Source organism: Peromyscus eremicus, chromosome 9 (assembly GCF_949786415.1).
Source record: "Peromyscus eremicus chromosome 9, PerEre_H2_v1, whole genome shotgun sequence".
Lineage (NCBI taxonomy): Eukaryota > Metazoa > Chordata > Mammalia > Rodentia > Cricetidae > Peromyscus > Peromyscus eremicus.
Genome location: NC_081425.1, coordinates 88,614,690 through 88,641,303, shown reverse-complemented (window position 1 = coordinate 88,641,303; position 26,614 = coordinate 88,614,690). Strand labels below are relative to the sequence as shown.

General features: G+C 39.5%; 1 protein-coding gene and 1 long non-coding RNA gene across 28 annotated transcripts in view; one reads left to right on the top strand and one right to left on the bottom strand.

The window, feature by feature from the left end:
- Positions 1-1,448: 1,448 nt before the first annotated feature.
- The window catches only part of Slmap (sarcolemma associated protein), a 123,157-nt gene continuing 97,991 nt past the window's right edge, over positions 1,449-26,614 (bottom strand). For 12 of the 27 annotated variants that reach the window (XM_059273989.1, XM_059273993.1, XM_059273995.1 and 9 more), the window contains 7 exons: positions 23,615-23,737; positions 21,668-21,742; positions 20,604-20,924; positions 19,715-19,832; positions 10,797-10,968; positions 6,361-6,495; positions 1,449-3,272 (listed from right to left, as the gene is read on the bottom strand). In XM_059273989.1, the coding sequence (XP_059129972.1) occupies positions 3,180-3,272; positions 6,361-6,495; positions 10,797-10,968; positions 19,715-19,832; positions 20,604-20,924; positions 21,668-21,742; positions 23,615-23,737 (1,037 nt within the window). In that variant the 3' untranslated portion in view covers positions 1,449-3,179. Of the gene's footprint in view, positions 3,273-4,426; positions 4,517-6,360; positions 6,496-10,796; positions 10,969-19,714; positions 19,833-20,603; positions 20,925-21,667; positions 21,743-23,614; positions 23,738-26,614 lie in introns of all 27 variants that reach the window. The other 15 variants (XM_059273990.1, XM_059273992.1, XM_059273996.1 and 12 more) reach the window with 3 other exon arrangements.
- LOC131919662 (uncharacterized) lies at positions 2,659-11,208 on the top strand. Its single transcript, XR_009381337.1, has 5 exons — positions 2,659-5,584; positions 6,152-6,348; positions 7,364-7,578; positions 9,591-9,926; positions 10,829-11,208. It is a non-coding gene; the product is annotated as an uncharacterized LOC131919662 (long non-coding RNA).

Below are 26,614 nucleotides of genomic sequence, written 5' to 3'. Positions count from 1 at the left end.
GACGTCACAGCCACTGGAAGAAGCCAAAACTCATAGTGGGGTGATGTGACCTAGGAGAAAGACATCTTGTCCAAAGAGAAAAAATAGCCCCAGGGTCAAACTGTTCTGTTCCCAGGCTCAGTGAACTGCAAGGAAGGTGCAATGGCAGGAAGGACATAACACCTGTTCTAGTCACTCAAACTGGGTCACACCTGAAACCATATTATTTTAAATGAGACTCAGCTAACTGCTCTTCATTGGCCCTTGTAATCTGCCAGCTTGCTCCAGCCTCCCCAGCAACAAAGGCTGGATAAAAGAATGCAGAGCGAGTGCTTCAGTCAGTGCACATTCCTCCTGAGCAGAATGCTGCCTTGACCATAATCAAGTTTGAGCCTCGCCATCAGAGGGGACTTAGGATTCTCCTTCTGGTGCTGAGTGACGACGATCTCAGGCTATCACAGGGAAGGGCGTTGAGGCAAGTCTGGTGACTAAAGAGTGAAAAAATAGACTATTTTTTAGTGGCAAATCTGAGTTCATAGAGAGTGTGACTCAAAGGGGAATTAGAAATAACACATTCCAAAGCAGCAATTGGCTCACTGCTAAGCCAAGCACACCATTCTGCAGAGACCACGGTAAAGGGAACAGTGCTGTCTCGGGGTTTCTATCAATCTCTTTAAAATTAGATGTACTATTTCACCTAAAAGTTTACCATTTGCAATACATTTTCATTATGACATTCTATAAACACATTACTTGAATGGCACTACCTTTATACGTTAGCTTTTTAATATCTATGCCACCACCAAAAATGTAGACATTTTTCTTCTCAGTTTCCAGATGATGAAATGGAAACTTCCAGAAAATAATGTGATTTGCTCCTGATTAACAAAGATGATGAGACTTAGAAATAAGAGCCAATACAGGTGTTTGTCATGTTAAACACCATGTTGTTTAGTTTAGTTTTGATTTTGTTGTTGTCGATTTTTTGAGACAAAGTCTTACTTTGTAGTCTGAGGTAGCCTTAAACTAGCACACAATTTCTAACTGCTGTGCTTAGACTTCAATGAGTATTACTACCTTGTAACACTCCTGCTCTGTTTAACCATAAGGAAACTGAAGAAAAAAAAAAAAAACTGGAGGTACTACTTATGAACAGGCTCACTTACATTCTTGAGGAAAAACTGGAAGGAACTACAAAATCCCATTTATTTGATGTGGGTAAAGTAACTAGGCCTTACATTTGATGACATTAGTCTGGCCATATGACTTTTAACAATGACCATATTAAAAGGAGAAAAGGTACAACAGTAAGTTAGGTAAAACTTGGGAGGAAACTGCTCTGGTTTCTTTTAAACCCTGACGAACATCTCACATATGCTTAACACCAAGTCACTTCAAGCAAAGGCTAAGGACACCCGAACGGTAGAGCCAGCACTAAGAACTCCAATGATATACAACTCAAACGTGCATAGGGAGATTAAAGTTATTTTATTAAATCATGCACATCACGTGTGTTAGTGCAAATAGTTTAATCTGTACTCCAGAAATTCTATTGTACGTTTTATCTTTACAAAATAGATTTCAAACAATTATTTACTTTAAAAAAGGTAATTTTGAAGTTATGCGTTTCGGAACAGTATTTGCAATAACTATATACAAGAGGTACTGGGTACCACTGGCATATTAGCATTCTGTGGTGGAGTGGCTCCTGCAACAGAGAATGGTAAAATGAACTATATGACAGCATTTTCTACAAGTCGTTTGTGGCTAATTCCTCCAGAAATCTAGTGATTCTCCTGATAACAATCCCAAATAGCTTAAAATTCAACTTTTAAAGTAAAAACAATGATGCCAAACATCACAAGGCAAATGATATCCTAAACTCCTATCTCAATATCTGGCTAGATCCGGGTATTCTCAGAGAACATTCAAGCCAATTCACCAACGTTCCCCCTCAGTCTTCACTGACTGAAGAAAATTGAACTATATGATACTTTAGGATACTGACATCACTATGGTGCTGCACAAAACCATAGCTAAACTTTAACCTCTGTGTTTTAAATGTATAATGTCAAGCAGTGCTTAGGTGTGTCACTGTGCATGGAACACTACCAATCTTGGGAATAGTGCTACTAATTAACAGGCTGTCCCAATTAACAATAAAAAGAAATGACCATTTGTTTACCCAAGCAAGAAATCTTGGTAGGTAACATCAGTTCACCTTGAATGTGAATTAGCTCCACATCATAACCAAATTAAGTCAATAAAAGCTTATCTAAACAGATATAATTCTTCCTTCAATTAAACATGCTTGGAGGAACAGATGACAGAAAAAAAAAAAATCATGCTTTCTAAACTGCTGTATATGAGAAGATAACTTGGCTTTTAAAGAAAACATTTCTTAAATACATGAGGTTTAGTAAGTTACATTCCAATTCACTCAACAGTTTGGTTGATTGCACTGAAATAATGCAATTATGTTTTTGCTCCCAGAAATATTTCAGTTTGCTCAAGAAAATACAATCTCTCATGAAAGTTTTTCTAAGCTGATGTCCTTCACATCTTCAAGTCACATTAAGGCTGAACAAACATGTATATATTCTCCCAATTATCATTATAACAGAATATTTTCCAAATGCGTTTTTCCTTTAAAAAAAAAAAAAAAAAAAAACCCACACAAATAATTGTCTAAGTCTTGTTCCCAATAGCTCAGTGGTTTTATAACAAGTAAAAATGGCGTAAATATGTAAAAAAAATATATATATATGTGTGTGTATATATTCAAACTGATAGGCACTGAGCACACAGGGCCTCTCTTCCCATGTATGTATTGGTTGTTCGGTTTGAGTAGTTATTGAATCAGAAAAATGAATTATGTGGCCATCAGAATTCAGAGTAAAATATCTATAAATTTATGGTATAAATAATTTGGTGCACTAAGAAGCCTACTTTAGGCCACCATAATATTCAGAATCTCAACATACTAATTTAAAAATTACATGAAAAACCGAATAAATTCACAACTTTATATCCTCTCTATAGACAGATATATTTTTATATAAGTTAAAGCAATGACCCTCCAGCTCTTTCTTGCACTTTGCTGTTTTAAGAGGTAAAAAGGAAGAAAATGGTTCTGCTTGTCCCCAGCCTGAGTGATGCCAGCTTCTAGAGGGAGGGCGGTGTACACACTCGAGACACTGTCACGGAGAAGCTCTGGCCAGACCTGGCACATACAGCACGATGGCTGTCACCGCAACCAGGGCGGCCAGCATGGGCATCCAGGGCCAGGGTTTCTGTGTGGAAAGAAACCGAGAGTCAATATCACATTCTCCCCGTCTCTTTTCATATATATTTAACCCCTTGGTGAACTGAGTCCCATGGATAAAAGACTATCAGAAAACTTTGCGCTTGCATTAATAAGGTAAGTGTAGAAAGAAAGGAAATGAGGGAGAACCACACCAGCGGGACCATCATGTGAAGCCTGAACAGCCCAGGAAAGTTCTGGACAGCTTCCAAGTTTGTTACTTCTAAATACAGTTCTGGGCTGTGCCTGCCACACACATTTACTGTGTGCCTGCAGTACAATTCTGCTCAACAGTTTATGAAAACCAGAGTTCTAAGATGGGATAGATGGATGGTGCAGGCTTGATCCGAAAAAGACACAAATCAGATGAGGTTCTGGAGGACAGTGGCACTAAGGCCCTGCCCATAGGATTCCTCTGATAAGCATACTCTATTATCACCTAAAGGCAAAGCACAGATGGGCTTCCCAGTCAGCTTTCAGAGGATTTATAAAATCCATTTACTTTGGTTGCTACCTTTATTCTCACTGGTATTCTGACAGTACTCTTGAGAAATATTCTTAATTTGCAGATCAAAGCTCAAAAAGGTTTGTTATAGAGCTTGCTTAAATCACACATGTAAATTCTCACTGCGGTTGAAACTGTGAGCCAATGGTCCATTAGACTAGTCTCACTTTCTTTTGTCTTCACAGCAAACAGGCAAAGGATTAAAGGGAAAAAACTCTACACCATGGATGGGAAGGAAGAAAGGAAGGGTAACACAGCTGGCTAAAAGTTCAAAGATGCAAACTCTTCATTTCTCATTCAGATCTGATTGAACATAACTGGGACATGGGTGGCGCTATTGCAGAAACTCACTGCTTACTCCAGTTTGCTAGAGATAAAGACTCAGTTAAAGGAAGCATATTAACAAGAGGTTAACGTAGGGTTAATTCATGTTAGCATTACTACAAAAGAAACAAGACACAATGTTATGTGATTAGTTGATTGTTCATTAATATGACACAAATACACAGCATACTAAATGAAGGGTTTGCGTCAGGTAAATAACATATCTGTGTGGTTTTGCCATGCACTCTATTACAAATATGGCACAAACAGGTGACAGTGACAAATAGACAAGGACTCAACAGTAGTGCTTGTACCTTTCTCTACCACAATGGACCGAAACACCAAAACAGGAAAGCCAGGAATAGGCCGATGAATACGGCTGGGACAGGTTGTAATATGGTGGGCTGAAGAAGGGAAGGGATATTAAAATCATTTTATGCTATGAAAACAATCAGATAAGATGATTTAGACCCCAGGGGGTGGTTGGAGAAGAAGAAGAGGAAGACTGAAGTAACAGAAGTACACCATTCAGGTTTTGCACCAATTCAAACATTTTAAAGACATCTAACACAATCCAGAATGATGGGCTGGGACACATATGCTAAGAAATGACTACTTCAAAAGGAGCAGCTGGAGGCAAGAGTCAACGTACTTGTCCACAAATATCCTAATGAAATGTGACAAGTTCAGACAGAGCACGGATGTCAGTTTATCAAGAAATGCTCTGTTTGACAATATATTATTTTTGTTTCATATCTGAAGTCTACTAGTTAATAGATAGGTTTCCATGGCAATGGATAGGGTATATTTTGTTCTTTCATTGAAACCCATTTTCCTTCCAACCGAAATTCTTTCACTTTTGAGATGGTATTGCTTTAAAGCTTAAAAATACATGTTTTGTGATAATGTGAACCCGATGGGTCAAGAGGTGTGGCACAATGTATGATAAATGGGTAGCCAAAGCCAAAGAATACTTTCCTTTATTCTAACCATATCTGATTTTTTTTTTAAAGGGGAAAGGAATTACTTGGAAATATAAGCCTATATGGTGAAAAAGGTAAATTCATCCTGAAGGTGAATAGTTTTATATGACAATAAATAGTAAGAGCACAGGAAGGGTCATTCTGATCATGCAAGATGTCTTTGTAGGTTAATTTAGCAGGAAGTGGACTGAAATTCTATAATCAGGTATGAATTAACACAAAAGAAAAGATATCAAATCATTATGATCTGATTTTAGAAGATTTCTATATTCTATGCATTAAAAAAATAAATGTAATCCGCTTTTGTTTAGCATTAAGTCTTCAATCCTTCCATTTCTAAAGGGCTCCTACCTAACCTGCAATCTTTTATTGTCTAAAATCTGTAACTTTAGTAAGCAAAGGACAGCTGGACACAACTCGTGAGCATTCTGTGAAAACTGCATAACTGGATGGCCATGCAACATCGTTCATCTGTGCTTGTGCTGCAAGGTGAGCGGCCACAGGAAGCATGTGGCTCACGTCCACTGCAGTGTCCAAGCTGTGACAGAGCACAACCAACCACACTGAACAGCCATCAGTTAGGGCCCACAAAGGCAATGTTCACCACAACAAACAACACAACATGTATTTAGTATAACTTCGCCTTAAAGACCTTTCTTCCCAAGTGAGAAACAAGTGTTGTCAAACTAAATTTACAGCCGAATGTTTTTCCCATCTCTGTGCCCGTCAGTCCCCATCTCTCTCTCAAACACACATTAGAAAGCGCTATGTCCATTTACCGAATACTGATAGATGCCAAATAAGCAGGAAGCTTTTAGGAATGTACATTACTAGTACAGAAACGAAAACTGTACTAAAGCCCTGCTTTCTGAAACCACCTAAGGATAAGGACCAGTGTGTACCATGTCTCCTAAATGGCCTTGGGTGGCACCGGCTTCATTTCCCAGTAGGAAAGAATCAAAAGGCGGCTGGTGACCTAGAGACAAAATTTCAGACTAAACTGGGCAAACCAGATAGTTCTTCCAAGTTGTCTTACTGATAGCTGTTTTCCACCAGGCAGGCCTCAAGCTCTTCTACGGGCGTAAGTCAAAGGGGCAAATTCTTTAAAAAGAAGGAAAGAAATCCCACGGCACAGAAGTTCTACCACAGCTATTCATCATGAACAGCTCCCTTCTCCCGCGCCCAGGCTGTTAGATTCTGAAAGCCATCCTCAGGCCTCCGACACCCCGCTCAACGGAAGCTGAGCTGAGCTGGTAAACACTTACATTAGCTCCTCTCTCTCGCAGCAGCTTCAGGGTGTCTTTACACTGTTGGAGCTCCTCTGTGATTGATTGCTTTTCCTGCTCAGTCACTTCAAACTTCAACTTCAGTTCTGAGAGTACAGTCTGTGTCTTTTCATACTAAAGGTAAAGAAAAAAAGAGTGTGCGGGCTGGACTTAAAACGGGTATGAAGTTATGGTTCTAGTCAGGTATATACCAGGCCCTGCTTAATAACATTGAACACCAAAGTCAAGCCTTTCTGTATCAAGAAAGTTAAGTCCCTGGCACTCATAGTAAGAAATCTTTCATGCTGGCTTAATCCTATGTAATGATTTTTCTTGCGCTGGTGTTAAAATCAAAGAGCAGAACATACCGTGTTGTCATCTGTTTATAATATAAAGGGTCACTTCTTCCATCAAGTGAGAAGAGGGGAAATTGGAAATTTTTCCTTTGAGCAAAAGACAAACAGGTAGAGACAAATCCTAATTAAAAGGCAGAGTTAGGTCTAAATGTATTTCCTGGTAATTAAAAGGAAGCCATGTTAGCCAAGTTATTTACTCTTGAAATAAAAAGCATTAACTTTCACTAAGTCTTCTATTACTCAGCACAAGTGGATATCATCAGTGCCCTATCAGTGAGTTTTCTAGACAAATAAGGCAGAGAAATGATTCTGACATACTCACCACAAAGACTGGGGCATCTGACACTTAAAGTCCATCAGCACCAATTTAAAAGACTTTTTAAAATCTGTTTCTGATAGAAAAATTTCCATAAAGGAACCAGCCATTTTCTACTCTTGAAAACCGTGTGTGTGTGTGTGTGTGTGTGTGTGTGTGTGTGTGTGTGTGTGTGTAAGTAATATATAGACATAATATGAATATATATAAATAACTTATGACTTCCACACAACTATCCCTTGAAGACAGGTCAAACCAATGTGATATAAAATGTGGCTTGATCTCTTAATGGTCCCAAGAAGCTGGAATTCTAGACTGGTTCCATTTCTAGATGCTGCAGCTTACTGAAGACGAGGTTCCCAAAGGGACACTGTTCTGCTGCTGGCATGCCTCTGTCTCCACTTCTGCTGCCCCATTCTGCCATCTCTGAGTGTTTCAGAAGGAAGACAGGAAGACAAGGACTGAATAGGAAATCAATATCCCAAGAGTGTGGTCTATCAGAAAGGCTCCTCCTCTTGTTCTCAGCACAGCTTAGGAAAATGGAAGGTTTGTAGTTCTTCTCTACCTAAATCCCAAATTTAACAAAGGACACCTTTATAATAAAGGTCCTGAAAAATGCAAGCACCTTGAAGTGGAGAGAACCTCCTCAATACTCAATAAAGACAAGGTCTAAGAAAGATGAAAATGTATAAAGACATTAGGAGAGAAGTGAACAGGGAAGAGGTCAGGGTTAGAGGTCAGAGGATACCAGGAAGGAGAAGGAAGCTATGAAAGAAATGAATTGTTACTTAAGAACATTCCCTGAACAGCCCTAGGAAATACACCAGAAAATGAACCAAAGACTAAAATTCATGGATTTGTTTGTGACAGCTTTTTTCGGGTTGATGTGAGGGTCTGTGAACTCTCCCAGAAGGCAGAAGGCTGCTGGGAGGCTGCCAAGGAAAAGCCAGTGATTCTAGAGTAGCTTTTGCACCTTAGAACGCCATCGGTTCTCAGTGATCATCCAACAGTTCCCAACTGCTAAAAGAGGACAAGTCAAAAGTGCTTTGTCAACCAAACTTTTCCTCTCCTTCCCTTTCCACCGTGTTTACACCATACTGCCCTCTACATCAGAACACTTCATCATCTCTCCATTTCAGGAGTGTGAAGCATGGCACAAGAGAGCAGCACAGTCACGGGGTACTGCAGTTTAGCTCAAGCAGGCGAGTGTATGGGGAGGAGGACTCTGGCCCTACAGGAAGACAGGGGAGGCAAGCACCAACCCTGAGTCAGTCTTTTCAGGGAGATTAGATGTTCAATGTTTTATGTATTCTCTGGTTGGCTGGTTGGTTTCTTGGAGACAGAGTCTATGTAGCCCAATTGGCACCAACTTGAGACCTATCTCTCTCAGCTTCCTAAGTATGCAGATTGCAAATGAATGCCACACACTGGTTGAACTCTTGGATCATAGATATTCTCATTAAATTAAAATACATAGATGCTTTATAAAATCAAATATAAAGATGATATACAATTCTTTTACTATTGAGAATTAATTATTTCTCACACTTTTTCTTTGGAGTTATTTATATAAAAATTACCATAGATAAAGCTTTAACCAGCAGAACAAAGGTCACATTCTGCAGCCTTAGCTTTACACCTTGCTTGGATATCACTTCTGTTCCCTCTTGCTTTATAACTTTGAAGTAACCAGTGAGTTTGGTCTCAAGAGAGAAATACCACATAATATTACCAACACCTGTGGCTCTTCTTCACAAAAAATAACAATAATAATAATAATAATAATGATAATATCTGGGGTTGCTCAACTTACAATAGTTTAACCTCTTACAGTACTGAAGACACACAATCAGGGTTTTTGAGCACATTAAGCATGATTCCATGAGAGAAAGAAGAGCAAAGGGAAATGTTGAAAAGAAGTAAATATGCATTACTAAAAAGTAATAATGTATTTGTAGTGTATTACACAGAGATAAAAACCTCATTAAAACTTTTACTTACAGACTAGTATCCAATATGTTGACAGAAGGACAAACAGAGCAATTCACATTACAAAGGAATATGATGACTATACATCATTTCACAATGAAAAACAGTGAACAAGAAAATAGGAAAGAACATACTAACAAGCTCAGACATATTTCCAAATATGCTGCATTTAATGCAATCCAGAGACCAGCAATATTTTAGATGCTGTGACAACATGCCACGCCATTTGTGGAAACAGTTAAAGCACTTGGCACTGATTACTCAGGACTGAAAGCAGGCAAACAAATAATGCAACAAATGGCTAACGTATTCATTAATAACATACAACAGAATCATCTTCCCACCACAAATTCTTCCCAAATATTGAAAGAATTATGGCACATGGACAGGAAGGGCACAAAGTGCTTACAGTATTAAATATTAGGATATTTACTTTGGCACAAAATTTGTGTTTCAACCAAATGAGGATGTTTCTAAAATACACATCCTTAAGCAGGTAAAGCAGAACATTTCAAAGTCAATGTGTCTACATGAATATTAAAACTGTTGCCATTTTTTTTTTCCTTTAGAAACAAGCACAAAGACAGAAGAACAATCATTTCCAAACTCAGGATACTCCAGGCAAAGTGCAAAGAGAAACTTGCATTAATCTTATTTCCTAAAAACAACTTCCAGAAAATTCATTTGTAAAGACAAAGCGCTGTCTTCTACTTCCTTCTATCGTATGAAGAATCTTGCCTGTAAGCAAGTCTACGGCTAGTACTTCCTTATGAGCACACAGGCTTTATTAACCTGCATCCTTAGCTGACAGGAGTCAGTGCAGGAAGGCCAGCAGGAGTGAACACAACTTTTACTGCCCTGTTGTCAGCTTTAAATTGCATCTATCCTGTTCAGAAAGACCTGGGGTGAGTCCTTTCCGAAGTCAACCTCTTACCACCCTTGATTATTATCACATGATTATTTCAAAAGCTAATAAAATTAAGGTATAAGCAGAATCACATGGAAACTTAAGTGTGTATATTTGTGAAGACAAAAAGAAAGTATAGGAGGGAAATATAGTTCCACAGAACAGGCATTTGGCTGCCTGCATATAGGTGAATTTTAAGTTTTTCTGACATAGATCTCATGCAGCTTAAGCTATCCTCAAACTTGCTGTGTAGCTGAGGCTGACCTTAAACTCCTGATTCTCCTGCTCCACCTCCTAAGTGCTAGGATTGTAGGTGTACATCACCTTGCCCATCTGTATATACATTTTACTTTGGTGTTTTGAGATAGGGTTCATTCTATAACCCAGTAAAGCCTTGAACTCACTGCAATCCTCCTGCCTCAGCCTCCCTGGTGCTGGAATGACAAGCATGAGCCACCACAGCAGGGTAAGTGACTTTTTAGCCACTTTCCCAGGAGCATATAGCTCCAGCACTACAGTGTTGCCCTGGTTTGTAGTTTGCCTTCCGAAAGAATGCTTCATTTCACATGACACACTCTTTGATAGTTAAACAGACCAAGCAATCTGCTACAAGGGGTCTCTCATGTCAGTCAATTGTTAGAGAAAAATTAAGAACTAGCTCTTATGTCTGTATGTTTGGAAGCAAGCACTTGATAAATTCTCTTGATATGGACGAGCAGCTAGTAATTACCAGGCTGGGATGTTCCAAGTGTCAAATGTCAGGTAATATGCGTTCTGCTTTTCTTTATTTCTAAGTGGCATGGATATCTGATTTGCCTTTGGCTTTAAGTCCAACCACAATTGGGCTGAGTATGTCTTTTCGCTTTACCTCTTTCTGAACATCCTTTGCTTGGTTTTCAGCCTTACTGAGAAGAGTTTTTAAGTCAGCTGAGTCACGAAGATGTTGCTCTTTCAAGGATCCCACTTGGTTCTCGAGCTCTTTCCTGGTCATCTGGAGGATGCTGAGGTCACTTGTGAGCTCCAAACTCTGCTTCTGAGAACTGCAATATAAACATGGACAGTCATTCACAGCAGACCCTGGCCACAAAGAGAGCCCAGGATCCTTAGCATTTCACTAGGTGAGAGGGAGTGAATTTCACAGCAGAAAAAAAGGTATAAAAAAGTAAGACGCGCTCAGTAAGGAAAAGACATTAAAGCACTTCCAAAAATCCCTTCAAGTTTAAAGCTATATCCTTTCAAATGTACATCAAAGTAGAAATTTTATAAATAGAAGGAAATGACTAATTGTATTTTGGGGTTTTCTTTGCTTTTGTTTTGTTTTCTTGTTTTGAGATAGGGTAATACTACATAGCTTTGGCTGGCCTGGACCTTCCTTTGTAGACCAGGCGGGCCTTGAACTCGAAGAGATCTGCCTGCCTTTGCCTCCCAAATGCTGGGATTAAATATAGCACCCCCATGCTGCTCCTAATTATATACTTTAGTATATCAAATTATCTTTACTAATTATATCATAAATACATTAAAATGCATATTTCAACTATGTTACAAGATTAAGTATTTGAAAAGCAAACAGGGGTCAGAAACCTGAAGCTTGGGCATCACTACTAACTCAAGCAAAGACAAACCTGCTCAAATGAAAGCCACCATCACACAAGCAAGCAAGCACGGCAAGGAACCAGACAGGGAGTGGAGCTTGGCCTTGGAACACTGAACTGTGGGATATGGAGCTGTCACTTGACTGCTACACCTTACTCTCTGAATAAGCACTCCCTGAGCTCTTAGATGTGTACAAGCTCTATGCTGCAAATATCAACGGATGTCTCAGTGTCCTCTTGTGTCAAACATTCACCTCTGTGCTCACTGTTTTATGTCATCTTGACACAATCTAGAATCATCTGGGAGGAGGGAGCCTCAGTTGAAAATTGCCAGACTGGCTTGTGAGCAAGTTTGTGGGGTATTTTCTTGACTGATGATGGATGGAGGAGGGTTCAGTCCAGTGTGAGTGGTGCCACCCCTGGGCAAGTAGTCCTGGGTTGTACAAGAAAGCAGGTGAATAAGCCATGAGGAGTAAGCCAATAAACATCGAAACTCCATGGCCCCTGCTTCAGGTCCTTTCTCCAGGTTCCTGCCCTGACTTCCTTCAGTGATGGTCTGTGACCTGAGAGTTACAAGATATATTAAACCCTTTCTTCCCCAAGTTGCTTTGGGCATGGTGTTTTATCACAGCAACAGAAGCCCTAACTAAGACAACATCTAAAGCTATTCTCCAGCTTTAATTACATGATTATTTTTATAATTTGCTATTAAAAATAATTTACACATGAGGAAAGTAACTTGATATGAATGAACATCAATGTCTTTTTCAGAAACTGAGCAGAGCATGTGGTAGAGCATGTGGTAGAGCTCTAGTGGCTAACATGACCAAGACTCTGGGCTCAATCTCCAGTACGAAAAATAATTACTTGTTCAATTTTTGATAACAGTGGAAAAAAAAGACTTATCTAGCATAGAGAAAAATCAGCTCCTAGAAGTTGTTAAAAGAATGTAAGTTTTTTGTTTTTTTTTTTTTAAGATTTACTTAGCCGGGCGGTGGTGGCGCACGCCTTTAATCCCAGCACTCGGGAGGCAGAGCCAGGCGGATCTCTGTGAGTTCGAGGCCAGCCTGGGCTACCAAGTGAGTTCCAGGAGAGGCGCAAAGCTACACAGAGAAACCCTGTCTCGAAAAACCAAAAAAAAAAAAGAAAAAGAAATTTAAAAAAAAAAAAAAAAAGATTTACTTATTTATTATGTATACAGTGTTCTGTCGGCATGTACATCTGCAGGCCAGAAGAGGACACCAGATCTCATTACAGATGGTTGTGAGCCACCATGTGGTTGCTGGGAATTGAACTCAGGAGAGCAGCCAGTGTTCTTAACCGCTGAGCCATCTCTTCAGGTTGGAGAGATGGCTCAGATGGCACTACTTGCTCTTCCAGAGGACTGTGTTTGATTCTTTGCATCCACATTACAGTTCATAACCATTTGTAACTCCAGTTCCAGGGGATAATGTTGTCCTCTTCCGGCTTCTGCAGGCAATGCATGCACATGGAGTACATGTACACATGCAATAAAACACCCACACATAACACATAAGATTTTCAAAGTGACAATGCTATGTCTTTCAGAATGGGACTTAATCAGACTCAATACTTTAAATAAAGAACTACAGAAGATATATTCCATTCTGCTTACACAATGGGCAGATTCTTAAGGATGAATCTGATAGTATCAGGCCAATAAACATAAAGACTAAAGGGCCATTAAGACCCTGTGTAAAGAGAAGCCTAACAAATAAATTTAGAGTAGTCAGGCAGGAAGAAATAGAATTAATATCTCTTATGTAGTTTATGTGAGTGTAGAGAGATGACTTGAATAATGATAAGTATTGATATAGTGTACCTTTCTAGAACCCATTGTTTTGTTTTGGTTTGGTTGTGATATGGGTGTCTCACAAGGGATTCTCCCTGCCTAAGCATCCCATACAGCTGGTTCTCCACAAAAGCAGAAAATGCCCAACTGAAGTCTAGCATTTGAAGCCATATGCTTCTACTCACATGAAATCTGTAAACATTATTTTGAACATTTAAGTAAAATTGACATAATTTAAAAAGAATAGTACTTTAACAGTCTGCTAGATTTCATTAATCACATCTCAAAAATGAGAGATTAGGTGTCCCAAACGCCGGCCACCCAGGACACAGGAAAACTTCCAGCTATATTTGGCGTACCAACATGGGGCTCTCAAATTTCGATAAGGCATAAAAGAGTTTAAAAAGGGCTTTTAAACACACAATAACAGAGCCAAAAACAGCTTTCTACTTCATGTCTCATGTGGGTCGAGATATAGAGACGCCAAGGTACAGAGACGCTGTGGCGTGTGGACTTGAGCTACAGTATGGCAGGTTCACTGGCATATGGGCTTAAGTGCAGCATGGTGGATTCCTGCCACTGTACACAGTGGTGTCTATAAGCCGTACAGCATGGTGGATTCCTGCCACTGTACACAGTGGTGTCTATAAGCCGTACAGCATGGTGGATTCCTGCCACTGTACACAGTGGTGTCTATAAGCCATACAGCATGGTGTGTGGTGCATGGTGGATATAGCTTTTGCTAGTACAGACCGAAGGAAGGAAGGAGGGAGGGAGGGAGGGAGGGAGGGAGGGAGGGAGGGAGGGAGGGAGGAAGGGAAGGAGAAAGGAAAGGAAGGAAGGAAGGAAGGAAGGAAGGAAGGAAGGAAGGAAAGAAAGGAAGAAAGGAAGGAAAGAAAGAAAGAAAGAAAGAAAGAAAGAAAGAAAGAAAAGGAAGGAAAGAAAGAAAAGAAAGGGAAGGAAGGAAAAGAGAGAAAAGGAAGGAAAGAAGGAAGGAAGGAAGGAAGGAAGGAAGGAAGGAAGGAAGGAAGGGCTACACGCTGCTGGATGGAAGCACAGACCCACTGCTTCAGAGAGTCAGCAATGAACATGGTTTCCCCAGAGCTGGTGGAAAACTTAGTTCCTCCATGTTGGGAAGCTGAGGTGGGCGGAGCCAGCTGGCAAAGCTGCCATTTCAGTCCTAGTCATGCTGCAGTTTAAACAATACATTCACAATAAGACAGATTCAGATAAGATAAAACTCTAAATGATTTACATTATGTGTAAAAATATACATAGGCTTGGAAGAGAGAGGAAAAGGAATATAGACAGTTATATAAAGAAATAGAAAGTTTTAAAAAAATAAAGTCTTTAAAAAGAAAGCAAAAGTAATATAAAAAATAAGCCACATAAAGATGGAAATCACACAGAGTCTGGATTATATTGTCTTTGGAATTTTTAACTGCAGAAAGACATTTAATTATAAAGGCTGCTCAGTTAAACCAATATGTATACTTTGAAGATATCTTGACTTCAAAATTTGGACCTAAGGATACGTTGCTTTGGAAAGGAGGCTCTGCTTTTGTTTCCACAGGAAGCAAGAGGCTATGGATTTGTTCCAGGTTAAGATGGATCAGATTTGATCAAGCCAGATATCCTGAACCTTAACAGATGGTACCTATCAACAAAGGTTATAGCCAGTCTTCCCAGGACTTTACCATTATTTAATTTTCTCAGGATCTCCTTAAGACTACCAGCAGCCCCTATCAGCATGAAATAGCCTAGAAAACTATGCCCACCTTCCCAAAAACTGGATTATGTATGTTTGTCTGTCTTTGTTTAGGTTGTTGATTACAAATTATTATTATTGGTCATAGTCAATCTCTTTCTAAAAGAAGAAAGGGGGATATGATATAGAAATATAGGCTATAGATATGATAGGATGAGAGGGTAGATTATTGAATCTACTTTTAAAGAGCAACAACTTGTTTAAAAATGTTTTACAATGCTATGGATTTTAGTTTATTGATACAAATTTAAAGTTAATTTTGTTATAGTATATGTATATTTCTACTCTTGTTTAAAGTATTATGTTTATGTAACTCATTTAAATTGTAATGGATAATTCAAGAAATACACATTAATAATTAGTCATCCATAATAATCAAACTTATAGTCATGTTAGTTAAGTTTTCTAGGTATACATAGATATATTTCAATTAGGTAGGTAATCTTCAAACACTTCAAAGACCTACAGAATATGGCATTTAAAATGTTTTAAAAACTTAGACTTTTCTGGACAGTGAGACACATCTGCTCCTGGCAGCACCGATTTACTTCAAAGAGGAAGATGGGCATCAAAGACATTCCATATGGAGTTCATCTTCTTCTTGGCAAAAGTTAGCCATTTGGGCAAGAGACTGTTCTTGCCTGGACTGCTTGACAAAATGTTGCATCAACTGGACATGCAGGACCTATGGAAAAATGACCACTAAATTTTGCCAAAACAAGGCAAGATGGTCCTTCAGGTTCTTGCTTCGCACAGGAGACTGCCAGACATTCTACAGGATACAGGGAAAAGTGACTGAGAAACTAGGCCTATAGTCTAAAGATTGATGCCCCAATGTTGCAGAGGAACTTTGGGTGATTGTCCAGGCAGCCAGCTGTCTCTGTCATTTCCAGACAGAGGTAATATTATATCTTTCTGGGTTCTTTGATGTAGTTGAAGACTAGATAGTTATAATTTTCCTTGGTTATGATAAAAAATAAGTTAGATATGAAACCTTAGACTCACAAATATAGGATAAATAGAATATTTTCTTTAAATATGCCATATATAAATAGACTAGATATTGTAACTGTAATTCTTGCTTGATAACTGTTCTATTATATGTAATTTTACTATGTTAAAGTTAAAACCTTCCTTTTTGATTAGACAGAAAAGGGGAAGTGCTGCGGGATAATGCTTTTGTACACTGGTTTAATAAAATGCTGATTGGCCAGTAACCAAGCGTGAAGTTTAGGTGGAGCGAGCAGACGAAGAGAATTCAGGGAAGAAGAAGGGCTGAGTCAGGAGTCACCAGCCAGACAGAGGAAGTAAGATGTGAAGGCAGAACTGAGAAAAGGTACCAAGCCACATGGCTAAACATAAATAAGAATTATGGGTTAATTTAAGTGTAAGAGCTAGTCAGAAATAAGCGTGAGCTAATGGCCATACAGTTTGCAAATAATATAAGCCTTTGTGTGTTTACTTGGGTCTGAGCACCTGCAGGACTGGTGGGTGAGAGAGATTTGTCCTGACTACGGGCCAGGAAGGATACAGGAAAGCTTCCAGCTAAAATCAGGAGGTTCCGAATCTTGAAAATATCAATACTTAAAAAACAAGAATAACTAAGCAACACAAACTGTATGGGGGGTGGTGACACACAACTAAAATCCCAGGACTGAGGAGGCTGAAATAGGATCTCAAATTCAGGCCCAACCTGGGTAACCTAATGAAATTGTCTCAAAACAATAAAAATATCAAACTAAATAAATTCATCTAAAAATCTAATATGTTGTAAATGAAAAGAACCTGGATATCTTCATGCCTGATTTACAGGAGGCTGAGGCAGAAGGACTAGAGTGAGTTCATGGCCAGCCGGGGCTACATAGTTAAGTCCCAGGCCAGTCTAGAACACAATATAAAACAAAACAAAACAAAAAAACAAAACAAAAACAAAAACAAAAACAAAAAAAACAAGCTGTATGATGATATTTTGTTTGTGATCTAACAAATAAAGCTTGCGTAAAGATCATAGTGCAGAGATAAGCCACCAGGTAGCCACAGAGGCCAGGCAGTGGTGGCCTTTAATCCCAGCACCTAGGGAGATAGAGACAGGAAGTGATATGGCTGGGCAGAGAGAGGAATGTAAGGCGGGAGAAGACAGGAGCTCAGTCTCTTTCAGGCTGAGGATTTTGTAAAGGTAAGAACAAGTGGCTGGCTGCTCTGCTTCTCTGATCTTTCAGCATTTACCCTGACTCCAGGTTTTTATTAATAAGACAAATTAGGATTCATGCTACAGCTGAGTATAGTAGTTAATGCCTATATTCACAATACTTGGTAGACTGAAGCCAAAGGATTAGGAGTTTGGGGCCAGCCTTGACTACATAGCAAGTTCAAGGCCAGCTTGAGCTACATGTGACCCTATTTCAAAGTATTAACAAATAAAACCAATTTCTTTACATGTGCTGCCACACAGGTAATCAATACATACACATGTAAGCATATGTGTATGTATTGTAGGTCTTTATTTTGTCCTCTTCCTATTTTAGGCACTGCTTTTACTAACTTTCATGTTACAAGTAAACATTTGCTTTATTCATTAATTATCACCACATATTCAAAACGTAATATACATAAAATGATTAAGCAAGTAACGGCATTAGAAGAGAAAAATCAGGGACTGGAGAGATGGCTCAGTGGTTAAGAGCACTGGTTGGTGTTCCAGAGGACCCAGGTTTGGGTTCCAGCACCTCATGGCAGCTCACAACCATCTGTATAATTCTAGTTCCAGGGAATGATTACAGTTCTACAGAATCCAATGCCCACTACATATGCATGGTACTCTTACTTACATACAGACAAAACACATATAAAATAAAAATACATAAAATCTTTAAAACCCTGTCTGTCATGATAGAACTCTCATCCAGTGTCTGATCGAAGGGGATACAGAGATCCACGGCCAAGCCCCAGGTGGAGCTCCGGGAGTCCAATTGGTGAGAGTGAGTGAGAGAGAGAGAGAGAGAGAGAGAGAGAGAGAGAGAGAGAGAGAGAGAGAGAGAGAGAGAGAGAGAGAGATTGTATGAGCGAGAGCTATTGAGACCATGATTGGAAAAAGCACAAGGACAAATAGCCAAACTAGTGGAAACACATGAACTGTGAACCATTGGCTGAGGAGTCCCCATGGAACTGGACCAGGCCCTCTGGATAAGTGAGACAGGTGATTAGCTTGAACTGTTTGGGAGGCCCCCAGGCAGTGGAGCCAGGACCTGTCCTTGGTCCATGGGCTGGCTTTTTTGGAGCCTGGAGCCTATGCTGGGACACTTTGCTCAGCCTTGGTGTAGGGAGGAGGGGACTGGACCTGCCTCGGCTGAGTCTACCAGGCTGGGCTGACTCCCCAGGGGAGACCTTGCCTTGGAGGAGGTAGGAATGGGGGGTGGACTGGAGGGAGGGCTGGGGGTGGGAGGAGGGAGGACGGGGGAATCCGTGGCTGATATGTGAAATTACGTTAATAATAAAATAAAAATATTTTTTAAAAAAAGAAAAGAATTTACACCAAAAGAGAGAGAGAGAGAGAGAGAGAGAGAGAGAGAGAGAGAGAGAGAGAGAGAAAAATCAAAGTGCTTTATGGATCCTTATGCTGAGATTTCATAGTATTATAATGAGGTGCTTTAGAGAATAAACCAGCAGATCTTGTTCCTTCAGGTATTTCCTTACTGATTAGGAGGGATGAGGGATAGAGGTAATGCTGCCCAAACTGTAGAGCTAAAAAGGGCATTGAACTCCTGGTCCTCCTGCCTCTGGCTCCTAAGTGCTGGATTACAGAGGTGTGCCACCATATAGATTAGCTCCTCTGTGTGCGTGTGTGTGTGTGCGCACGTGAGTGCGTGCGTGTGTGTGTGTGTGTGTGTGTGTGTGTGTGTGTGTGTGTGTGTAGCCTATTGTATCAAGATATGTAATATGTGTGTTTGCACCTGTATATGTACAAGTGTGTACATCTATTCCAGCCTAAGGGAAGGCTAAAATCAGTGTTAGATGTCTTCCTCCAAAGACAAGGTCTTATTGAACCCGGAGCTTCCTATTTTGGCTATTCAGGTTAGAGCAAGCCATGGTCCAATCTCACTCTCTCAAAATCTCTCTATCATCCCCCTCCCTCAAGCAAGGAATAGAACCCATGGCCTCAAGTCCTCTAGTAGTTTGCTACATTCCTAGCCACATCCTGCGTGATTTAGAAGCTAAATTCATCCCTCTTGTGGTAAATTCTTTGTTATAAATCACTACTCTTACTAACAGATCAACAGAGTGAAAGAACAATCATTTTATATGTGAAATGTACTGTCATTTTGTTAACAGGGCAGTTTCTGGTTTGAATCTGTGCTGTTTGTTTTCAGCAGTGGAGAATGGTACAGCAGGGGCATCTAACTGGATCTGAATTCTAGGGTATTCCAAAAGGAGCTTGCTTACAGGATACAGTGGTAAAAGGAATGAAACGATGTAATACTTACTATGTTTAACTTGTCAAATAACCAGTTTGGCTGAACATTTTCCTCCAAAATGGTATTTAAGTATCAAAATTTAATTTCCATAAAAATTAAAGATAAATATTTTGAAGTTAAAAGGAAATTCTTACATACTTGTGCAATTCTTTTTCTTGCCGCTGGAGTTCTGATGACAACAAAACATTTTCCTTTTTTAGAGAATGGCATTCAGTTTCCAATACATTCCATTCCTTTTTCAACTTCTCTAGCTCACCTAAAACAGCCGCAAAATGTATTTGTTAATACAGGAACCAAAACCACCTGTATTCAAAGGAGACATAGTAACATTTCAGAGAATACATTTTCCACTCTTCAAAGCATGTAGGTTTTTATAGAGCAGTCTTTAATACCTATCACTTTGCTTCTATTGTGCAAAGAGATGCTGTCACCTTAAAAAACAGGGTATTTCTTTTTCTTCACTGGTTGTTGGTTTGTTTGTTTGTTGGCCAGGAGGTCACTGTGGAGCCCAGACTGGCTGGGACAGCTGTATGTAAACCAGGCTGGCCACAAACTCACAGAGTACCACTTGCCTCTGCCTCCCAAGCACTGGCATTATGAGTGGGTTCCATTATGCCTGGCTGCTTCACTGTTTTAAGACAATAATGTTATTGTTTGCTTGTTTTTGACATACACTCTCAGGATATAACCGAGGCAGGCCTTACACTCATAATCCTCTGGTCTCTACTTCCTAGGTGCTGGGATTATGGGTGTGCTCCATTGTTATGACATATACTCCTCAATGGCATTATAAAGGATTAATAGTACATGACTGTAAAAACACACTTATCACGGAACCTGTAGACCTGCAGAATATACCTCCAGCCCTAATACAGAAGCCCTGGTTTATATAGTTACCTTCTATCAAAGAAAACAATCACTGCTGCCAGGTGTGGGCTGGGACAACATGGTGTGACTAAGGGCCACCCCCTCCTATTCCCTGAAAGCAGGAGTTAGGAGCTTTGCGACTAAACATTCACTCACTCACCTTGCAACCTTGTTGCCTCCTCTCTTTGCTGGTCTTCACACTGCTGACATCTAAGCTGGAAACTGCTCTGTAAACTGGTGATTTCTTTCTCATATTCAGACGCTGCTTTCCTCCAACCCTCAAGCTCCGCTCTCACCTTCTTAAGCTCTTCTTGCAAAGAAGCAAAGTCAGTGTCCCGCTCAGAAGCAGCCTTTGCCGCTGCTTGATGAAGGAGCAAAATCTCATCTTGGGCACTAAGCAATTTATCTCTTGTGCTGGAGATTTCAGTGTCCTTTTCCTCTTGGAGATTCTCCATATCCACGTGTAACCTCTGCAGCTGGACTGTAAAAGTGTATTAACTATCATTTGCTTAAGTTCATAGGAATTAGGAACAAAATTACAACACATTACAGGACACAGCTTTTATGTAGCCTAGCTGTCATAGCTGTTTCTTTTGATTAAATTACACAAGCAATCCGTGTTAGACACATGAAATGCCAAAATACAGATGCAAAAGGGAAAAGCCAAAAGCCTAAAACAAATTTTATTTTCCCCCACAGAGATGAGATTTATTTTAATATTTTGGTATTCTCTTTGTTTTTCTAATGCCTTCATACAAATATAAAAACAAGCATTAAGAAAGGGATATAGATGTATGTTTATATGTAATACATATTTTTCTGTCCTCTTGCTGGTGAAAATACTTTGGGTGAGGGGGTGGTGAAAATAATTTGGGTGAGGGGGTGAGACAAAGTTTTATTTAGCTCTGGCAAATCTCAAATTCATTATGTAGCTGAGGTGGGTCTGGAACTCATGACCTTCCTGTCTCGTCTCTTGAGATTACAGACATGCACCACCACAGTTAGCATCACCCCTGCCTTTTATGTCTAAATACTGGGTTAATGGGACAATCCCTCCCTGTCATCTCCTTTAAAGAAAAAATGTCCAAGAGGCCAGTGTAACAGTTTCTAGGGAAGAACCAGAGGCATGACAACTGAGGACTCTGAAATCTTACTGTGTCATGCCTTTTCAATCACTGAACCAGACAATAACCACAGCCATCTCAGTCTTGGGATGCCCCATACCTTGAAGAACCTGTATTTGTTTAGCAGATTCCTCAACTTGATTTCGATAGGCTTTACGTTCTTCTTCCAAAAGAGCTAAAAAGCAAAAACAAGGTGGATCGAATTTTGTGAGTTAATGAAAAGCATTCACAATTGCATAGCTAAAATTTCTAAAATTTTTCTTTCACAGTTTACTGAAAGACACAAGAGTTAGGTGATAAGTATTATCGATATTAGCCATTAAGATTTTAGGAACACAAAACAATAGTAAGTAACAAATCTATAAAATCCAGTTACAGAGTTTCTACATACCATACCACCAACAAGCCTTTCTTATACAAGAAATATCCTAATAATTAGTAATCATCACTGTCTGATAGCACAGGCTTATAATCCCAAATACTAGGAAGGCTAAAGCAAAGAAGTTCACAAGTTCAAGGCCAGCCTCAGCTACACACTGAACTCAAAGCTAGCCTAGGCTATGTTGCAGGACCCTGTCTATAAAAGAGGATTAGAAATATACCTCAGGGGTGGAGTGCTTGCCTACTATACACCAAGGGCCAGGTACAAGCCCTGGCACCATTAAAAACGAGTAATTTATTAAGGACCAGGCATGGTATTGCACACTTTAGCCTAATCCCAGCACTCAGATAACAGAGGCAGACAGATCTCTGTGAGTTCAAGCAAGCCTGGTCTGTGTAGCGCCCCTTGCCAGCAATGGCTATGTAGTGAGACCCTATCTCAAAACCAAAAACACCTTCCAACTACAAATGAACAAAAGAAAAATCACACACCAAAACAAAACAAAATTAAAAAAACCCCAAAAGATAACATTCTTGTGTTTACTATGAAGCACATAGTAAATACAAATTAATGGCTGATTGCTAAATATTTTTTCATTGTAATTAAGTGTTAGCCTGTATCCTCTAAGAGTCAAGAGAAAGGAATGCCTGTTTGTTGTTTTGTTTTGTTTTTTTTAATTTTTGCGGGTCTGGGGATCAAAGCCAGGGTTTCACCAAGCTAGACTGGCCTTACACCAAGCAATAGCTACCTTGAGCTACCGTCCTCACAGCTCATCAAGACAGTAATGTCTTTAAAAATCAGGAAAGGAAACAGTCATAAGAAGATCCCGGCTTCTTCTTGGCATTAATTGTTCTTCAGCTCAGGAAGTGCATCTTATAAAACCTAAGGATGCCCTAAGAATCCATGAGATCTTAGGACTCTCCAAGATTCATTGCCAAAGGGCAAACACTAAGGAAGCCTAAGGTCCAGAGAACAGCAGGGCCCACTGGCAAATGGTTATCAGAAGGGCCACGAGGAGAAGTGGCCAAGAGGAGATCCTATCCCTTTTTCACAGAGGAGATCCTATCCCTTTTTCACAGAGGAGATCCTATCCCTTTTTCTTTTCTTTTCTGAGGGAGTCTAGCTACCCAGGCTGGCCTCAAACTTGTGCTCTTCTTTCCTCCACATGTACCACTGTGCTCAGCTCAGAAGATCCCATACTCTGAACCTTGCCCACAGCCTTACTGTTAAATAAATTCCCATCCCCAAACTGAGCACTAATATTAAGTATAACTCAATTTACAGGGTTCCACCAAGTAAATTGATTGATTGGGCATCTCACATCTGAACTATGAAATTTGAAACTTTTGACCCCAACCACTTCAGATAAGGGACTTGGTTGTCCAGGAACTTGCTCTGTAGCCCAGGCTGGCCTCGAACTCAGAGATCCACCTGCCTCTGCCTCCTGAGTGCTGGGATTAAAGGCGTGCCCCACCACTGCCACAGTTCTCATTTTACCATCTGAAATGGAAGCTTAGAAGGGTGAATGGATGTCTGAGAACAAGCCTAGCAAAGGCCTAACTCTGGAGACCCTGCTGTGTGACTCTCGGTTCTGAGTTTTCTGACATCAAAGCACATTGTCTGCTTTCACAGGCCCCCGGGGAGTTGCAGTGATCTTGATCTCACCTTGAAGTTCAAAGCATTTTTGTTTACTTGCTCTAGCTAGCTCCTGGGCTTCGATCAATTCTTTTCGAAGATGCTGAATTTCTTGTTTGGCCTCAGTTTCTGACTGTGCACCCTGCAAGTCATCTGACAAAAACATATTTATTTTAAAAGCAAGTGTTAGTACTGCACTATAATCTCTATAGTTAAAATCTAGTGCTCGTTTTCATGTTTAGACACACACACAGCTAATCACATGGCACAACCGAGTTAAACAAATTAGAGTAAGCATATTAGTTAACTTTACCTTCGACAACACAGAGTTAACATGGATACTAGTACTATAAAATACAGAAATTAACATACAGCTCCTGTAAAACTTGAAATTTGGTGAGATAGGCATAACACTGTTCTCCATCAATTCTCAAATTATATTTATTATTACTATTGTTATTTCTCTCTCTCTCTCTCTCTCTCTCTCTCTCTCTCTCTCTCTCTGTGTGTGTGTTTGTGAGAGAGAGAGAGAGAGAGAGAGAGAGAGAGAGAGAGAGAGAGAGAGAGACCACAGTGCATGCGTAGAGGCCAGAAGACAACATAAGGAAGTTGGCTCTTCCGCTCAACCATGGGATCGAACTCAGGTCACCAGGCCTGGCAGCGGTGCCTAATTTACCAGATGAGCCCTCTTTCCACTTCCTTCTCTATCAGTTTTGAAATTTAACAGTAAGACAAAAAAAATTTACTTAGAACTTAAATAAAAATGGAAAAACAAAAGAAATTCTTCTTCAAGAAAGAAAATAAGGACCAGCAAGGCTCAGTGGGTAGAGGCATATCCAAGCAGACCCAGGGATCTGTGTTCCACCCTGGAATCCCACAAGACAGCAGGATGGAACAGACTCCCTAAGAGTTGTCCTCTTAACTCTGCACGCATACCTCTCCCCATCCCACCCCAACCCCCAAAAAACAAATAAACTAAATTAAAACAAACAACAATGAAAAGCTTCTGGTTTTATTTGTTTGTTTTTGCTGTATGTGTGTTGTGTTTGTATTTGTTAAGAAAGAATCTCACTATGTATCCCTGTCTAGTCTGAATCTCAGTATGCAAACTAGGCTGGCATGAGATCTGTCTGTGTCTGCCTCCTGAATGCTAAGACTAAAGGTGTACACTAGCAAAAAACAAAACAAAACAAAACAAAAAAAAACAAAAATCAAAAAACCAGAAGTTTTTTAAAAGTATTATGACAATGTTACTTGTAGAATACAAAACAAAAAAAAAGCCCGTGTGTGTGTGTGTGTGTGTGTGTGTGTGTGTGTGTGTGTGTGTGTGATAACATTTAAAGAAGCAGAGACCATTTGAGGGTAGCATAAGAGGAGTTGGAAGGAGGGAAGGGTAATGGGGAAACAAAGTAGTTATAGTTTAAAAACAAAAATCAGCCTTAAACACTTAAACACACAATAAAAACTACTCAACTGTATCTAATTTGTACCCACTATCATATCACAGCATGTAAACATACTTGCCGAATTATTAACTGATGTCATCTTAGCGATTTAACTAAAATAAATTTAATCCAGCATTATACCTCAAATATGCCACTTTCCTAACCTCTTTCCTTTCTACTCTGTTGCTCATCTTTGCTGTATTGAAACTTCTAGTAGGTTAGAAAGGTGACTCAGTGGCTAAGAGAGCTTGCTAAGCAACCATGAGGACTAGAATTCAGATTCTGGCACCCAGGTTAATGTCACCAATAACAGAACAATTCAATATCAGGCACTTTCTGACATGAGACCTAATATTTCTGTAAATATATATAGTTTGAATCTAGTCATGAGGAGGTATTAGTCACATACAAACTGAGAGACATTTTAATTGTCCCATGCTGTTCAAAACTGTTAATGTCATAAAACTCAAAGGAGTCTGGAGAGACATGACAAAGGCAATATGTGATTCAGGACTCTTTTGTCATCGGCACATTACAAAGACAACAGAAAAATGAGAATAAAGTCTGCAGATTGGAAGTACAGTTACACATCAATGTTAAGTTCTTAGTTGTGAGAATGGTATAGCGGTCACATAAGAGGAGCTAGATATGTGTAGCAAAGTATTTAGGAGTAAAGGCTATCATGTCTGAGTGACCACAGGTAAAAAGAGAAAACAATGATGAATAAAATTTGATAAAGTGAACAACTATGGGTGTAATACTTACATTTGGGGAATTTGAATGAAGAATATATGGGTCTCTTAGTCCTAAGGCTATAACTTTTCTATAGGTCAGGAATTATGTCAATGTATAAATATTAAAAGAAAACACCTACATATATTTAAATAGAGAGAATGCAGAATATCAAAACTTACTGAATCTAGGAAGTAAGCATATACAGGTGTTCCTGGTTTTCTTCAACATTTACCATGTTTGCATTTTTTTAATAATTAAAAAAAAAATCTCTCTTAAAGTAACCAATCCTAATGCCACCATCTTAGGACAAGCCCAGTCATTTCTGACTAAATTCCATCAGCCTATCTTGCCCTTCTGGCTTAATCATTATGAGCACAGTAAGAGTAAATGAATTACTGTAACAGCTAAAGGAAAGCTGCTTTGCTTTAATAAGAAGATCCATCTCTGAAGTCTATAGACAGACAATTCTCATGCCCAGCAGAACACTTCTCGAGACAGGTCATGCTGTGAAACAAAACTAACAAAGCAAGCACTTTGCTTTCAAAAGAAATACGAAGGAAGTGGGTTTTATGCTAAGCGATCACATTTTAAAGGGAAAGATATAATCAATGCATAATGAGCTGTACTCATACAAGGGAGCACTATTTTCGAATTAGTTCTCTGAACCATAGAAAGAACCAACATTTTAATTACAAAAAGTAAGATGGCATGTATTAAATCACACAAACACAAACTCTAGAGCATTTGGTCACAAGAGTACTACTACTACTACTACTCCTACTACTACTACAGACTAAAATTTTCACAAATTAAGTTTGGTGCAATAAACACAAATGACCACATTCAAACT